Raw genomic sequence first — 18,713 nt, 5'->3', positions numbered from 1 at the left:
CCAACTGGTTCTTGCTCGGACCAGCCTTTTGGCCGTCCTTCTGTCGAGCCTCTCGATCGGCATGAAACAGATCCCTGAATAGCCCACCCATTAGCTTATGCTGGGATTTGCGCCACTCGAGGAACTAATGGTCCAGCTAGAGGAAAGCATAATGCGAAGCTTGAGGCTTGATCCACCAGCCTCGTATGCAGATAGATATTAACATTTCCCCAAAAGTCCAATTTTCTATTTTCCTTTCGACAAAAAAGAAGATTTCTATTTTCCTGGCACAATATGAAAATCCAGAGACCATCGACTCACGAGCACAAAAAAGAGCCGCCAATCATTGTACTCAGAATAACAATCTCTTGGATATTTTCGCAAACAGGTACCCTCCCCTCCATAACATCCAAATTTCACGTAGAAATTCAGTATCGTATCCAAATGACGTTACTGTTGAGTCGTATTCTTCAAACTGTATCTATAAACAGCCTTGGCAAGCACTGCAGTTCTTGAACTTGATCATGTTTATACGTGAAAGTCCCTTTTCGATTGGACTTTCTTGCCATTCAAAGAACGGGGAAGCATCTTAGGATCAATTAACTTCTAAAATTTTATAATTAATATACTTAAAAGTTTTTTTTTTCAATAGTAACTTTAATTGTAATGCGAAACAACTCCTTACTTTGTTTCAACAAATGAACCGCAGCATTTGCTTTGATCACAAATGTTTATTTAGGTTTGGTACAGTTTCTGAAGATATGGGAATAACCGTTTCTTGAGGATTTGAAATTTGCATCAAATCAGCAGGTCTTATTGCTCTAAGATTGCCAATTCTAAGCGGTAATGATAGCTGCAAAATCACCGTTATGGTGTGACTTCTGATTGCAGCATCTGATATAGAGAAAATCCCAAAAGAGAAAAAAATATTGTGTGGATTCCTAAGATGAGCTACTAGGTGTCAAATTGATTTGAGAGAAGTTGTCATTTTTTGAGCTTGTTTTTCTATTTGGACTCTCGAGTAGCACCCAGCTCACATCTAGTTGTTGGTGATGGCTTAGCTTTCCCTCTGAGTATAGGATTTTCAAGCAATGAAATATTATTCCTTTCTTGAAGTTAATTAGCGTACTTAAGTGGACCTGCCGGCAGATGTAAAGCTGGACTTATCATTATCAAGTATCCGTTATTATTGTATTTTTGGCAATTATTTGAAAGTTTAACAAGATTAGATCTGTGAAAATATTACTTTATATAGATTGAGATTCATAAAATGTATTTGTAGTCGATTTGTCGTCGACTACTATAGTATTAAACATATTTTATTCTGCAGATTTAATTTAGTAATAACTGCAATAAAATTGAATTCAGATATTCTTTCTTGTAAATCCTAAATAGAAAATAGGAAGATTTTGAATTGATTACTTCATCTATAATTTTAATTCAGATTTCATATTTAAATTTGATTAAATGAAATAGTTATCTTTTTAAATTTTTTCAATATTTAACAGCATTGAAGTTTCAATAAGTTCTAAATAGTTCTAATTAAATCTGAATTTAACCAATACCAAATTTTCAATCCTATTCTGGTCCAATTCTAATCGACCCGGTTTCGGTCCAAACTCAGACTACTCCCATGTCCCTATGAAGTCACATCTCGCGAATAAGGAGTAAAACAAGATTTTTTGCTTGTTATGATCCAGAATTCATATTTTTATAGCAGCTGATACTAGTGCACTTTTTGTTATAATTTTTCTAAAGTCCTATATATTTTTCTTGTTTTTTGCACTATTCTCTGATAATGGAACATTTTTAACTTTTATTCTTGACACTTCAGATTGATCCTCCATTTCTTGGTGGGCTGCCTATAAACTTTAGCCACATGTTATTTGACATGTTGATAAAAGTTATGAAGTGGAAACCTCTCAAAAAAAAGCTGTAAGCCTCTTTCTTTTAATTCTGCCTTTTAGTGACTCGTTGATGCTGCGAAAGATTTATATTTGTCGTCATGTTCCGTCGTTATTATTCAGATTGAAAGTGGATTTTTCTCTTAGTGCAGAACTTCCACATTCGTTTTATCTACCCTACCAATGTCTCTGGCTTTTGATTTTTTTTTTTCTGGAGTAAATTCTAATAATATACAGAGTACACATGCTAATATAGGAGTCTCTCCCCTTTAGCCCTGCATTTTAGAATACGAGGATTCTCGGACCATTACTTGGTTTGCTTTACTGGCCTGGTCTCATCAACCTAAAGGTAAGTTTAATTATTACTGGAGTAACCTTAAGAAGTAGAGACAAAGGTTTGGCAAGATTCAAGAGGAACAGTAAAGAGAAAGCATTAAAAAGTTGAAACTCTGGAGTACCCTCTAATTTTTCCCTACACCTGTTTTCCTTATTATTTATAATTGGCTTTACTTGATTTAACTTAAAATAATTTTTTATGGGCAAATTCAATATAAAATTTTCTAATATCTACTGCAGTGATTTTCAATGTCCTAAGCTTAAGATCCACATAAACCTCTGTTTAATGTTGGGCACATGTCATCAAATGGTCACCCCTCTTAATTTCTCTTAAAAAGGCAATTGTGCACTTGCTTGTCACTGAATTACTGTAATCATGAGACCATTAGAAGTCAATTTACTATGATGTTCTCTAACTATATAATTCAAAATGCTGATAAGACTCTATATTTTGGATCTCCAACCTACATCCACATACAAATCCAAAATTGCCAATACCCACAATATCATTAATTACTTAATTAATCTCCTTCATCTTCCCCACTTACTTGATGGAGAACTAGATCTTTGGCCCCAATTGGAACTTCCAATATATCCTATTGACAGCTCTTTTTCCTTTTGTACTGCCTTGAAAAGCTTTTTGACCTTTCTTTTAAACTTTTTGGCATCTACAAAGGAGCTGGTGAAATAATAAAAAAGAACAATGATGCACAAAATATGTAGCATGGACATAGTACAGGATCATACATCTACATAGCCTGTGCCACAGAAAATTTGTTGTTTCTTTCCTCCAGTTCTAGCACACTTTGGGGTCTACTTACATCTTGGAAACAGCTTTTTTACTGGTTGGTTAGGGATATTTGATGTGAACATGTCTGAATTTAGACAATCTCATGTGGTGGACACCACTATAATGCACAATATGATGTGGCTTTTGCATCTCACCAATGCAGTGTTGAGAAGTGTACATTGGACTTATTACCACTTGAACCACCATAGTTTCTTTTATTTGCAGATGAGATGATTTCCTGTAATTGATTGAGTTATTACATTCTAGAAAATGAGTACTGTATGATCCCTGTCGGATTGACAGTTTGTCAGGATTTCATTAGATCGAGAGATGCTGGATTGGCCCATCAACACTGGAACTCATTTGGGGGGGTATTGTTTGGCAGGTAAGAAATATAATTCTAAGCATTTTGCTTTTCCGGCATTCTAGAAGATTATTTTCCAATATCTAGAGCTCAACTACAGAAGCATACCAAATTTTCTGCCTCCAACATCACTGCCGGCAAAGGACAGCAAGGGTAACCCTGCATACTAACTTTCTAAATAGAAGGTGAAGTAGATGCATTGCGTCTGGAAAACAATAAGAAAAAAGTCAATCGTCTGTTTCCCCTTTTCTTAATTTCATTTTTTAAATGTCTTTCATATTTTGCCATCTCTAGAGAAAATATGTCAATGGGAATCTGGAAATTTAAGGCAAATGAACCTCATTAATTTTTTGAATTACAATTCATTCCACTGTAGTAAACGAACAACTCATGGTACAAAATTCTTTTTCCTCTCCTAGCACAAGATCCTTCTTTGCTTATTCTTGATAAAGCATTTTAATAGAAATTTGACCTAAAAAAAGAAAAGAAAGTCACTTGATGGGTTGCTTATGCACCAGGAATACCTGGGCAATTTCTAATATATTTTCAAGAGCTTATCCAAATACAAATGGGGTTAATTGATATTCTATAATTGGCAACAGTGATCAGGAGAGCCCTATAAACCATGCAGAGAATGGTAATAGACCATGCTTGGTAAGCCTCCCAGAGGATGATAAGTAATGCAGTATGGCAGTAACTTTCATTTGAAAACGGTTTTAGCACTTTATAATAAGATGGTGATCGATGAGTCTCTTCTTTTTCCTTACCTTTCTCATAGAGAGAGAAATTAAAATGTTAATATATTTTCCACATGATGGAGTCATTTCTACTCTTCTGTGCTCCCTTTGCAACCAAAGCCAAATCACCAATAAAGATCCTTAGTAAAGTGGACCATTAAGCATTTTCCATGAGTTTTTTTGCAAATATTATTATTTATTATCTCATTCATCACTATCTTCAAATACACGTGTGGGATTATGTGAAGTGGAAGCAAATATCTTGGCTTGGTTATGCAACCAACCCTTTTCTTTTCTTTTTTTTTTTCTTTTACTTTTTATTTTTCATTTTTATTTTCCTTTATTGTGTTTATTTGCCTGTTCCTTCTCTCTAATGTATGATTGACATGGAAAATATATGTATGATGATCACCTTGTGAATGAAGAAATATATAATAGAAAAGGACAAGATCATGGAGTCAAAGACAAGACGACTACCTCTCTCTCTCTTTCTCTCTCTCATTTTCTTCAGGAAAGGTCCCTCTCCAAACCGTTTTCTACTCAGACACATCAACCAACCTCCCTCCCTCTCTCTCTCTCTCTCTCTCTCTCTCTCTCTCTCTCTTCCCCATATTCTAAGCAAACCCCACAGCTATCATGATCACCATTCCCACTCTTGAAGCCTCCTCTCTCTCTCTCTCTCTATCTCTCATATGCTACCGTTCTATAAAGTCTTAACTAATCTACATCAAACCAGTTACTGGGGAGAGAGATAGATACCTTTCAGGTGGTAGGATCTCCTAAGGCTCTCAAAATGAGGAAGCCAGAGGCCTGTGGGAAGAACAACAACAATAATAACAAGCTTAGAAAGGGCTTGTGGTCACCGGAGGAAGATGACAAGCTAATGAACTACATGCTAAATAATGGACAGGGTTGTTGGAGTGATGTGGCAAGAAATGCTGGCTTGCAGAGGTGTGGCAAGAGTTGCCGACTTCGCTGGATCAATTATTTGAGGCCTGACCTTAAGAGAGGTGCATTTTCACCCCAGGAAGAAGAACTGATCATCCATTTGCATTCCCTTCTTGGCAACAGGTACCTTCCATGCCCTGCTTAATTTACTTGCCTTTTGTTTGGCAGATTTCTTAGCATTAATTACTGGTGGCAATTTCTCCATTTTTATCTCCTGCCGGCTTCTGATCAGAGAGAAACTATTTTAGTTCTTGCTGTGTACGTAGTCCCAGAAGGAAACAAAATAGTAACTCTACTTTTGTCTAGGAGTTCTCAAGACAATTTTTTTCAACACTTATTGTGTAAATTGCATTATTTTCAGACGTACACTTACTAATCAGTGCGACAGATTCCATCCACAGGAAAATAGCACATAACGTAAATTGATGGCAAGAATGAATAATTCTTGTTTAAATTATAATTAAAAGAAAAGGTAGGACATTGACATCTGAGTCTAGTTCAAGCTAATTCTCAATATAAGTTGATATATTCAAACAGTATCACCCTTTATTTGAAAAGAGAAAAATAAATAAATAAGAAATAAAGTGAAGTTGGATCTCTTTCTCACAACACGTGCATCTATTTTCAAAGACCAAAACAAATATATATGTGAAGTTGAAATATTAATTTAGAATAATTGAGGTATTGTTTCGCTTTCACACGCAATTATGTAAGCACAAACTGTCATATGTAAAGTCTGTGGGCATATACTGATTTGGTCAGTTCTATACTTCCCTTGAAGGACTTAATTTGACTGGGACATTAATTAATTTGTTGTTGTCTGTATGAGTCATTAGAGTTGAAAACAATCCATGGGTACCTATCCCATGTTATTGTTTAGGTTTCAAGTAAGCACCCATGCAGTTTTATTAACACATAAAAAAAACAAGTGAGCATCCATGCATTTTTAATCTAGTGGTGAAGACCCAATTGCTCCGAGTCTCCCTTTCGCGTGAATCATGAATTAAATAGAGCATATTGTTTGAAATTACGATGGAACTTAATTATTAGTCTTTGTGTTTGTATTTCAAAGGTGGTCTCAGATTGCGGCTCGCTTGCCTGGACGTACAGATAATGAAATCAAGAATTTTTGGAATTCAACAATAAAGAAAAGATTAAAGAATCTGTCCTCCACAGCCTCACCAAACACTAGTGACTCTTCCTCAGAGCCAAGCAAAGAAGCAACAGCAGCCTCCATCGGAGGAGGGTTCATCTCCATGCAGGAACAAGGCATGACTCCCATGTACATATACCCATCATTATCATCGTCATCATCATCAAACACGTCCATGCAAGCTATGTTTCTGAATCAAATGATGGACCCATTACCCACATTTGATCATGGCCTAAGCATGTACGGTGCAAGTGTATACTTCAATAATGATGCATCCCCATGCATGACTCAGATAGGAGTTAGCGGTGATCATGACTTTTATGGGAATCAAGGGATCCTTGGAAGTGTTAATATTGGGATAGAAGGGGAGCTTCATATTCCTCCATTAGAGAGTATAAGCATTGAGGAAAATACCAAAACTGAAGATATGTATGATACCAACAACAACAGTAAGGACCCATATAGCCATGTGAATAGAAATAACAGCATCTGCAGTAACAATAATAAGGCACAGAATATGGCTGCTGGAGTTGGCAACTTATGGCAAGCTGGAGAAGAGCTAAAAGTGGGGGATTGGGACTTAGAAGATTTGATGAAAGATGTGCCCTCCTTCCCTTTTCTTGATTTTTCAAGCTGAATAAATGGTGTTCCTCATAAATTTTTCTTCCTCCAATTTTCGAATGGACACCCTTTTCCCTTCTGTAGAAACCTTACCAAAAACAGCCATCTTATACCTCAGACCCTTACATATCTATCTTTGCCAAGAAAGCATAACGTCCTGTGTATATATTAGGTGCGGCATATACATATAGGAAGAAGAAGCTAGGGGAATGTTCAAAGAATAAAAGGTCATTGTATTGATGAACCTAATTAAGTAGCTATTGTATGAATATGTACCTCGTCATTGTTATATGTCAATTCTGAGCATTCAGTTAGCCTAAGATCAATGTGTATGATTGATATATGCATTCAAAAATTCAATAGAAGGAAAAGGACTGGCCTAAAGAGATTGGTTGATCAATAAATTAGTTGATTCATAGTTTTTTTTACACGAAAGGGCCACCAAGGTTAAAAATTAGTGGGGCTATATAACAAGAGATAGCTTTCTAATTTTTTCTCAAGTAAGTCGGATGAAGAATCCCATTTTTTACAATTTAAAACTAAATAAAAATAAATCAAATACATAATTTTAGTTATATGAAAAACACATGGGTGGAGAAGTTGTTATTAGTGGGAGATAAACATTGAGACACATATTGAATTTCTATGCCTCTATCTCTCAACCTTCTCCAAAAGGAAAACCCTTTTTTCTTGGGAAAAAATCATTATTGTTTCTTGTAAAGAGGTTTAATTTTTTTTAGCTGAGATGTCCACTTGAAATAGCAATTATTATTTATATAGCTAGATAGGCAGTACCATATTAAGTCAGAATGCTTTGATTATACACATGACATAATATCTGATTATCCCATAAATATTTATATATATATTTTATTACTAGTTAATTAGTCAGCCTAAATGGTTTAGTTCTTCATGTAATTATAACTCTGCCTTTCATTGCTGCATGCCTAGAATTAGCAGTGTATGGTTATCATTTAAAGTCAAGCAATAAAAATGAAGCATAGCCAAGGCCATTATTTTTTTTAAAATATATTTAAAAAATAATTTATATTTAAAAAATATTTTATAAAATTGATTTAGTTTTTGCTTTAGTTGGAAAATGTCTTTTTGTAATTATTATTTATAAAATAATTAATGCCTTAATATATAATTTAATTTAGTTTAGTTGTGTGAGAGGAGAAAATGTGCAATTTCAATTGAGTAACACATGAAAAGAGTGGTTTCCTAAATGATTCCCCTTTAGATTTCTAACATTCCATAACTAACATTGGGAAGTATTCACTAACATCATTTAGTTTAAGAATGGGAAGCTTCTTTTGCCCATAAATCATCATATAATGACCAATATCAATTACTTTTAATTTTTTTTCATTTACTTCTGCTCAACCTAACACTATATTTTGGTGTAAGTTTTTAGAATTTTAATTAAAATTTTAAAGGAAATATAGGTTGAAATATAATTTACCCATCAAGCTGTGGATTAGAGAGCTTTTAATTTCTTAATTTTATTACTATTTTTTATATATATAAAATATTCCAGATGCTATCTATTAGATATTTTTATTACTTATTATGTTTAGATAAGTGTGTGTATGTAAAGGTTCTTAGAAGCTCTAGAATCATATTAATATTATATTACTACTATTATTTTGATGTAAACTTAAAATTACTTTAAAATGAAAATAAGAGCATTGTAATCTGTGTAAAAATCACAATTTATATTAAATTAAAATTGATTTTAAATTATTTAAAATTAAACCGAAATTAAAAGGTTGATATCAAATTTGATTTTTAAATATCTTTATTGTTAGGAATCATTGAAACTAAAACCGAACACCGATGCTTGTACTGTGTTTTATTGAGTATTATTTTAAAAAAGAAATTTAAAAAAAAAAAAAAAAAAATCCTTCTGGGTATAAGAAAACTGATGGGACCTCATGGGTCGGCAAAGACCATGGTCTGATGGACCGTCAAATAAAATTGGTACGGCATTAATTATTTTGGAGGATATTATTGTCATTTTGCAAAGTTCCAAAATTTTTGAAAATGATAAATAATATTTCTAATATAGCATAATTAATAATTAAATATCTACTTTAAATAAATAAATAAATATACTTTTATTCTTTGTTCATTTCTATCAACTTGCTCATTATTAAAAGATTGAAAAAAAAAAGTTTAAGTGTTAATAATATTGAAATTTAAAAGAAAAGTATTCATAATAAGTATTAAATTTACAAATAAAACAATAATTTGTTTTTAGATGAATTAATTAAGGTATTTTTACTCTTTGTTAATTACAAAAAATTGGATGAACAAAGAGAAATATAAAATGAATTAATAGATATGTTTATCTTAAAATAAAAATTTAAGTATTAATTATAACATAGATTTGAAATGAAAAAAAAAAGTATCTTCGTCGCCTGAGAGATTCGAACTCTCGCGGGGAAACCCCATGTACTTAGCAGGCACACGCCTTAACCACTCGGCCAAAGCGACGCAGATGCAAACGTTATTACCTTTATAATTATTATAAATAAAATTATAAGTCTAATATTTGAACCGTTTATTTTGTTTACAACATGTGAAATCCCACGTTGGAATTATAATAATAAAATATTTCTCTCCATGTAATCTTAAAAGTAATGATACAGTTTTCATCTGGAGCAGATCTTTATTGAAAGAGAAGGCTTGAATTCTCGATCCTAATTAAATCATGTAAGTATAATATTAACAGAGAAAATATAAAAAATATTGTGTATTACTTATAATTCATGTATTATGTCATGCTTTGCGCCTCTAATTTTATGGGAATTTATTATTTAAAATTTTAATAACTAATGTTGTGATTTTTTTTTTTAATATAAATTCCATTAGTGGCATAAGTGGCCTAATAATACTTATAATAGATGTAAAGGCATGAGGCTAGGAAAATAATAAAAAATTCATAAATAAAACTTTATAAGAAAAATATTTTTTTTTCAAAGAAAAATCATTCGCCAAAAGATGTTATTTTATTGTAAATTTAAATAGCAATAAAAAATATTTCGTCTCATATTATCGCAATATATTTTACTATTAAAAATTTTACAAAATAAAAAAATCAGTCACAAATACATTTAAAAAATATATTATAAATTATATAAAATACATTTAATTGGATCGAAAATACCTTCACAATTATAAATTATAAAATTATATTATTATCAAATAATAATTTTCCCTTATAGTAATAAAAGCTAAAAACACCGTCTCAATTAAAATTACAGTGTTATATTATTATTAATTGCGACAAAAAATTCCAATCATTATAAGTTACTAATCCATACTTTTGTGACCATTGCTCAATAATGAATTTTTTTTTCACTTAATTATTTAGCTAATTCAAATAAAAAAATTTTAAATATAATAAAAAATTATATAACACTTACAAAATAGTTGTTCACTGACGATATTGAATTCTTCGATTAACACAAGTAGTCTCATACAAAATCACAAAATATTATCTCTAAATAAAACAAAATATAATAAATGTATAGCTATATCCAAAAGAAATTAAAAAAATCTCAATTCGAAAAAGGTCCAATATAAACTTTTATCCACAACGAATAGTCGAATAGTTATCGTATGAATAATTGAATTCATTTTTGCACCTACAATAAATAATAATGAAAAAATTAAATTTATTTTTAAAAAAATAACTTCCAAGAAATAATAAATGTGAAAATATTTAGCTAAAAGAAATCATAAAATTCACTATTGCTAATTACCTACACTTCAAAAGGTCAGACTTAGTTGGAGACGCGGCTGCAAAATAAAAAAGCATAGTGTTGAAATTATGATTATAATGAAAAAGAATAAAGATAGAAATGATAATAAAAATTACAATCATAAAACAATAATAAGTGCAAGAAGAGGTTTTGATGTTAAGATGACCTGAGCCTTCAATTCAAATAAAGACACAATAATGTTAATTCATAAATATTAACCTAGAATAGACACTACTAATAATAATTGGTACAAACCCATTAAATTATTAGTGAAATTAATGACCGATAATTAATTTCTACTCCATATGAAATTCATGGCCTATAATTGCAGAAACTTGTTTCTGCAGCAGGTGCATGCTTCCTGCAGAAACTTGATTCTGCAGGTGTGAAAGAGTGGTTAATTAAATAGTTGATCCAGCAAACTATAAGTGTCTATACTAAAGATAATGACTTCCAGTCCAATCCAACTCTCATAAACCCCATCCCAACAAGTAAACTTGTACTTTTATCCCCCTCTTTGCATTCCATTCTTGACCTAGAATTTATGTCGACACACTCTTATCACCTGGACTAGAGATTCAGGCAGTAGGTGATTACTAACCCAAATACCATTTAAGTGTTACCCAATGAAAAAAACACATGTCATGCTTTCAATTTTTTTAAATAGTGAGTCAATTAATGTTATTTATAATTAAGCTAATAACTGTTGCTGGGAATCAAGTGCAGAACTTACGAGACTTCTTCGTAAAGTGCTGCAATAAAAATTTATATAACACTTAGATCCATTCCAAGCTTCAATAATGTAACGATCCGAAAATCGGACCGCTACCGGCGCTAGGATCCAGATCGGCTTAAGGCCGCCGGAACCCGTAGCAAGCCTGACATGTAACCTGTAAACCTGTTCAATCCCATACATGATCAACAATCATACATAAAAATTAAAACTTTTATGGCATTCATTCCTCATACGCCAAACTCAACCTGTGCATGCACTAAACATAGCCATAATCATAAACTTGATTCTTCTGTGGGATCTCATCAATGCCCCAATGGGCGATACATCATAAGTTGAGTTGGTTAAACATGAACATCAATAGACATTAAGATCATGTATCAACAAGGGATTACAATGAACTATGGTCAAGCACACTTCTAAACCTCAATATCATTATGCATAACATAACTATTTAACTTTACATCATTATATAATTTACCATGTCCACTATCTATCTATTACAAACATAAGACTTTACTCTTCTTGACTTCTCTGTCTAGCCCGTACCTGCAATCCTGGGAGATTAGGGAAAAGGGTGAGCTACTAGAGCCCAGTGAGCAGAATAATAGAAAACAACATTTAAAATCTCATACCATCATGTAATGCAACACATCACAACAAATCACATCTCGGATGGTATTGTCACCAATAGTCCTCTACATTCCAAAGTGCCGGGACGTAGAATGGGTACAACCGGTCTTTTCTCTTAACATAACATATCATAACATACCAATGTGCCAGGGACGTCGAATGGGTACAACCTGGACTTCCATACCATACCATGCCGTAGCATCATCGTATCATATGAGGACTAAAGGGTCATCCAATAACCAATCCACATCAACATCATAAATGCAATGCAACATATTCGTGGATTCTAATGCAAACAACCTATTTCATCACATGGCATCCATGATGCATGATCATGCTCAACTGTATAATTCATTTGCTTTAAAAACATAAGGTTTATTCTACTCACCTCTGGCTAGCTCTGACAAAGACTTATGCAGCTAACTCACTGCTGGGGTCCTCGGTTCCTCGGGTCCGAACCTACACAGGTGGACTCAAATGAGGGACCAAATAACTAGAACATAACTCTAAAAAACATCCCCCAAAACCCCCTAAAACACCTCAAAACAATCATGCAAAAATATGCAAAGGAAGGCAGAACAGGGCAGGTTCGGCGGCACCTTCGGCGGCCGAAAGTCCCTCCAGAGCCGAAACCCAGGCAGGTTCGGCGGCACCTTCGGCGGCCGAAAGTCCCAGACAGAGACGAAAGTCTCTTTTCGGGGGCAACTTCGGCAGCCGAAAGGCCTGCCTCCCCAGCCATGTTCGGCGGCCGAAAGTTCCTTCGGCTGCCGAACCTGGTTTCTGCCAAAGGGCAGAAACTTGGCTCCTTTAAGCACATTTGCCTCCAAAACTTCCAATCATGCATTTAGCTCAACCAAAACATGCAAATATACATACATTGGCTCCTAGGGGCTTCAAACTAACTTAAACCCCAACTACAACACACAACAACAACACAAATCCAACATACATTGCTCAAAACATAACATTAACTCAAAAACCTAACTATGAGCTAAACATGCATTCTACCCCATAGATCTTGCATAAAACTTACTTTAAACATGAAATGAGCTTAAGATCGGCTCTTACCTCTTGAAGATCGAGAGAGAGACGTCCTAAACTCGGAGGTGGGAGATTTTTGAGTTCTTGAACCTCAAAGCTCCAAAACTTGCTTTAAACTCGAAAATCTTCAAAACAAAGCAAAAACTTGTGAAAATCTTGAAAGATTTGAAGGAAAAACTCAAGGATTGGTGAGGAACGGCGGAGAGCTCACCTTGGCCGACAATGGGGAGAAAAACTCGCCCGTTTTCGGCTAAGGGACCCTTTTATAGTGGCTGGCCAGGCCACGTTCGGGAGCCGAACGTGCCTCCGCATGCATGCCATGTTAGGTGGCCGAACTTGAGGTTCGGCGGCCGAACCTGGACTTTCCTCAACCTATGCCTTCGGGGGCCTAAGGCACACCCGAAATGCCTGCATGTTCGGCGGCCGAACCTGAGGTTCGGCGGCCGAACCTGGGTTTTCCTCTAAGGTTGTTTTTATTCAAAAACTCATTTCCTCTTTACTTAAAACTATCAAAAACAATTAAAACATTTTATGAAAACATGTTTCTACCCTACTAGAGGCTTCCGACATCCGAGATTTCACCGGACGGTAGGAATTCCGATACCGGAGTCTAGCCGGGTATTACAAATAAGTTTGAGGCAAAATAAAGTGCTGCATCCAATTTCCTTTGCTTTGCATTTTCCAAACTGAAATGGTAAAGGATATAAGAGTCTTGCATTCTTGTCATTTGTCCTGCTGATTCCAGGACCTGCAATGCCTCACATTTTCTTGTGATCCTATCAGAAACAGCAATAGCGACTTTGAATACGCTGAGTGAGACTCCAAGCAAAAAATTAGCAATGCTTTCCAATTTTTCACATCCATTTTCCAAGTTTTCAAGGGCTCTGTAGGAATAATTTAGTCCTTCTTCTGCAAGTTTAGGGATATTTACACAAACTTCTAATGTCAACGGTAAGACAGGGACACACTTTGAATCCTCTCTAACGTGTAATAATTTCCTAGGCAGGTTCAGAGAAACTAAATCCTCACCAGCATCATGATAACAAAGAGCTCGCATATACAATATAGAAGGTTCAGAGAAACCAAATCCTCACCAGCACCAAGATAGAAGGTATGGGAAACAATAAAACAATTATCCATATAGAGCAGTGCAACAGAACTTTAGTGACAAAAAAGTAAGCATTTTACTAAATTAGTTGAAGTATATCTAAAACATACAAACCTTTCTTCTTGGATATGCCAGAACGGATGCAAATTGATGGAAAATTGCACTCCACAACTTATTAAGCTCAGCTGCTCTGTTCACAATTTTGACAAAAGTAACAACTTGATTGAAGTCCAGCGCAAACACATCGATCCTTTCCCTTATTCAGCAAATACATCCTTTCTCTTGTTCAAGCTGGCAGATTATAACATTCAAATACCAAAATCTTATGCACCAGATTAATACATAAATAGCAACTACATAAGTTAGCTTTAATATTCTCAAATCCAAGGGATTATCAAGCACAAAATAGATGCAAGAAAAAGATAAAAGATAATAAAATAAAAAGAGGAAATTATGAACTTCAGAAATTAAATCTATAATCACAATACTAAAAGAGATTTTAGGAAGACCCACCGAAAACTGAGAGAGAGCAACTATGTGATTTTGTGACTTTGGGTAAAAAATGGGTGTCTCGGCTGGAATTCCACTATAAAGCAATCGATTGGCTTCACAGAAGCTTTGCAATGGTCGACGGCATCACTAAGCTTGCTCCCTGGTAGTCCAACGCGAAGCAGTAGGTAGAGAGAAAGTATTGCGGTGACTCAAGGGAGCTAGGTCAGATCCATTATGAGAGTTGAAAGCGTGGAGATGAGTGTTGCGCGCGTGAGCTCTATGGTGAAGCTGCGATGCTGGATTCAGTGAAGGGCATTGGTGTCTGCGTATGGAGGTCGGATTATTCAGGTGGTTCACGAGATGAAATTCGTGAGATAGGCAGATGAGCAAAATTAGGGATTTTGAATCCAAGCAAACCAACAGCCAAAGAACACACAATTTTGGCAAGGAGTTGAAATAGAGTAATTCAAGACCATTAGCATCAAGCAGCTATTGCAATAAATAAAAAAAAAATCAAAACCAAAATCCGACAGTGAGAGAAAATTTCAAAAAAAAACATAAAATCAGCTAAACCCCATAAAAAGAGAAAAAACATAAAAGAGAAAAGGAAAATTTACTTAAATATGGTATACTCATCAAAAAGAAACTTGAATGAGCAATTCACACAATCGGATATTACAAAACAAAGAACTTGAGTATATTAAAATTTCCCAAATGAGATTTAATGCCTTCAGTTGATAAGTTTGCCATTCAATTGTGAAATAACTCGAGTATTTCAACTCAAATGTCTTATAATTCAATAATTTGATAATTATATATATCATTTCGCAATTAACAATAATTAATAACTTGTGGTAGAATCAATAATATTTATTATTAATTTAAAAATTAATGATATTTTTATATTCATGATTGCAAATATTTTTAAATTAATTTTTATACGTTAAGATTAAATTTCACGCACATTCAATATCATAATATATTATTATTTCACATTAGTTTACTAAATTCAAAACACATATTTTCAAAAATGTTTTTACAATAAAATAAAAACTTAATTAATAAAATAATAATAGTTTTTTATTTGTTTGACTAGATTAATGAATATATTAATGATACAATAGTATTGATGACCGCTGGATCTCATAAACTCGGTCTGAGGCCTGTCCCATGATAACAGCTCTTTATCTGAAGGTTCTTAAGCCTCCTAAATGAATCAGGTCCAGCCCGCTCAGTTTTAAGACTGGACTTCCTCTAAGTCTTTCAATTAGGCCGGTCTAGCTCTTTCGGCCCTAAGAACAGACCTCCCTTGGGTTTCAGCCCTAATCTCACTCTCCAGTCCAGCCCGGGGGAGAAAAAGCAGCCAGTCCGTCCACTCGGTGGGTCCATCCGCATGCATGTCAGGGGAGAATTAAATAGCCGCTACGCATGAAGCAGGTATCTGATATTAGCAGAGACAGATGGCCCAATGACTGTGAGGCCGTTACACGTCTGTAATACCCGGCTAGACTCCGGTATTGGAATTCCTACCGTCCGGTGGAATCTCGGATGTCGGAAGCCTCTAGTAGGGTAAAACCATGTTTTTATGAAATGTTTTAATGTGTTTTATGTTTTAAGCATGAAAGAAAATGAGTTTTTGCATGGAAATAGCATTGGAGGAAAACTCAGGTTCGGCCGCCGAACATGCATGCGTTGCGGGTGTGCTTTAGGCCCCCGAAAGCATAAGTGAGGGAAGTCCAGGTTCGGCCGCCGAACCCCAAGTTCGGCCGCCGAACATGGCATGCATGCGGAGGCACATTCGGCCCCCGAACGTGGTCTGGCCAGCCACTATAAAAGGGTCCCTTAGCCGAAAACGGGCGAGCTTTTTCTCCATTTTCGGCCAAGGTGAGCTCTTCGCCGTCCCTCACCCATCTTTGATGTTTTTCCTCTAAATCCTTCAAGATTTTCATTTGTTTTAACTTTGTTTTGAAGATTAAAGCTTTTGAGCAAAGTTTTGGAGTTTGGAGGTTCAAGAACCCAATCTCTCCCAACTTCGAGTTTAGGTCGTCTCTCTCTCGATCTTCAAGAGGTAAGAGCCGATCTTAAGCTCATTGCATGTTTTAAGTAAGTTTTAAGTAGATCTATGGGTTAGAATGCATGTTTAGGTTATGGTTATGTTTATGGGTATAAATGTGTGTCCTTGAACAATGTGGATGTTTGATGTGTTGTAGATGGGGTTTATGTTGGTTTGAGGCCCCTAGGAACATGTATGCTTGTGTTTGTGTGTTGTAGAATAGGTTTGATGCATGTTTGATAAGTTTGGAGGCGAAATGTGCAAAGGGAGCCAAGTTTCTGCCCTTTGGCAGAAACCAGGTTCGGCAGCCGAAGGATTTTCGGCCGCCGAACATGGCTGGGGAGGCAGCCTTTCGGCTGCCGAAGCTTGCCCCCGAAAGGGAGACTTTCGTCTCTGTCTGGCAGTTTCAGCCGCCGAAAGTGCCGCCGAACATGCATGAGTTTCGTCTCTGTCTGGGAGTTTCGGCCGCCGAAGGTGCCGCCGAACCTGCCTGACTTTCAGCTCTGGAGGGACTTTCGGCCGCCGAACCTGCCGCCGAAAGTGCCTTGTCCAGGCCTCCTTTGCATGATTTTGTATGGTTGTTTCATGATGTTTTAGGGGGTTTTTGGGGAGTAGTTTATAGTTATGTTCAGGTATGTTTGGTCCCTCATTTGAGTCCACCTGTGTAGGTTCGGATCCGAGGAACCGAGGACCCCAGCAGTGAGTTCAGCTGTTTCGGTGTTGTCAGAGTCAGCCAGAGGTGAGTGGAACTAAACTTAATCTTTTAAATTAAATGTTTTATCATGTTTCATGCATCATGATTATGCAATAGGATGATTGCATTAGTTTCACGAATATGCCGCATTGCATCGATTGTTGTTGATGTGGGTGAATGTTGGATGACCCAATTAGTCCATGACAGGATCCAGGACCCCATTCTACGGCCTGGCACAGAGTAAGGAAAGACCAGGACCCCATTCTACGGCCTGGCACGGTAATGGGACTCGAAGACCAGGAGCCCAGAGGAGGCCCTGGGATAATGGTAAGTAATGTATGTATGACAGGAAGACCAGGACCCCATGCTACGGCCTGGCACAGAGTTAGCTTGGACTAATTGGTGACAAGTTCACCCAACCCTTATGTGAATTGTCTGTGCTATGATGCATCTCATTGGAGCATAGTATTATTATGTTTTATAGTTCAACTCACTGGGCTTTTAGTTCACCCCTCTCCCTTTTACCCCTAGGCTTGCAGGTACAGGATAGAAGAGGAGGTCGGTTAGAGTAAAGCTTGTTTGTGTAATAGTTAGAATGTGGACATGACAAATCGTAGTATGATGTAATGTAATAGTACAGTATAGTTATGTAATGATGTTTATGGATTATTAGAGGTGTGCTTGACCATAGAATGTTGTTATCCCTTTTAATACATGATCTTGGTTATTTTATGTCATTTATGCAAACCAACTCAACATATGTTATGTCACCCATTTGGGGGCACTGATGAGATCCCACTGAGGGATCAATGTTTATGATTTATGTTATATACAGTGCATGCACAGGTTGAGTATGGTTGATGTATATGGAAAGAAAAGTTTTAATTTTTATGTATGTTGTTGATCATGTATGGGATTATACAGTTTTACAGGTTAGATGTCAGGTTTGCTACGGGTCCCGGCAGCCTTAAGCCGATCTGGATCCTAGCGCCGGTAGCCGTCCGGTTTTCGGGTCGTTACAACATCACTGACGGACAAAGGAAAATAATAAAAGGAGAGGAGTATTCTCCTCTCAGACTAAACTTAGTTAACCCTTATAAAACCCTATTTTTTAAATCTCAGATCACCAATAATAAAATAGATAAAAACATATTTAAAAAAAAACATAAAAATATTTTTGTTAACTGAAAAATATAAAGTTAGTTTTATTTTAACTTCCTAACCATAGTAATTTGACTCTACATTCTTAAATGTTTAATATGATTTAAAAATTATTAGTAGTTTTAGTTGGGTGAAATTAAAAAAGAGCATACACTCATATAAAAACTAATTTTAATTTATTGATTGTATATAATAA

At 35.3% G+C, this 18,713-nt stretch overlaps 1 protein-coding gene, 1 long non-coding RNA gene and 1 other non-coding gene across 7 annotated transcripts; 1 reads left to right on the top strand and 2 right to left on the bottom strand.

Moving 5' to 3' along the window:
* The first annotated feature begins 4,789 nt into the window (after positions 1–4,789).
* On the top strand, positions 4,790–7,236 carry LOC110617148 (transcription factor MYB46). Its single transcript, XM_021759758.2, has 2 exons — positions 4,790–5,181; positions 6,131–7,236. Exons 1-2 carry the CDS (start codon positions 4,904–4,906, stop codon positions 6,846–6,848), a joined length of 996 nt encoding a protein of 331 aa, XP_021615450.1. The 5' UTR covers positions 4,790–4,903; the 3' UTR covers positions 6,849–7,236.
* Positions 7,237–9,249: 2,013 nt separating this feature from the next.
* Positions 9,250–9,331, bottom strand: TRNAS-GCU. Its single transcript has one exon. It is a non-coding gene; the product is annotated as a tRNA-Ser (tRNA).
* A 922-nt stretch (positions 9,332–10,253) lies between these two features.
* On the bottom strand, positions 10,254–15,200 carry LOC110616731. 5 transcript variants are annotated; one of them, XR_002488249.2, is made up of 4 exons: positions 14,631–15,200; positions 14,232–14,408; positions 10,603–10,639; positions 10,254–10,485 (listed from the first exon to the last, which is right to left on the bottom strand). It is a non-coding gene; the product is annotated as an uncharacterized LOC110616731 (long non-coding RNA). The 5 variants fall into 5 exon arrangements; XR_006350928.1 differs by having other exon boundaries at positions 10,607–10,639; XR_006350929.1 differs by lacking the exons at positions 10,254–10,485; positions 10,603–10,639 and adding an exon at positions 11,829–11,892.
* Positions 15,201–18,713: the final 3,513 nt, after the last annotated feature.

The sequence above is a fragment of the Manihot esculenta genome, chromosome 6, assembly GCF_001659605.2.
Source record: "Manihot esculenta cultivar AM560-2 chromosome 6, M.esculenta_v8, whole genome shotgun sequence".
Lineage (NCBI taxonomy): Eukaryota > Viridiplantae > Streptophyta > Magnoliopsida > Malpighiales > Euphorbiaceae > Manihot > Manihot esculenta.
Note: the sequence above shows the minus strand (reverse complement) of the source record. Positions and strands in the feature narration are given on the sequence as shown.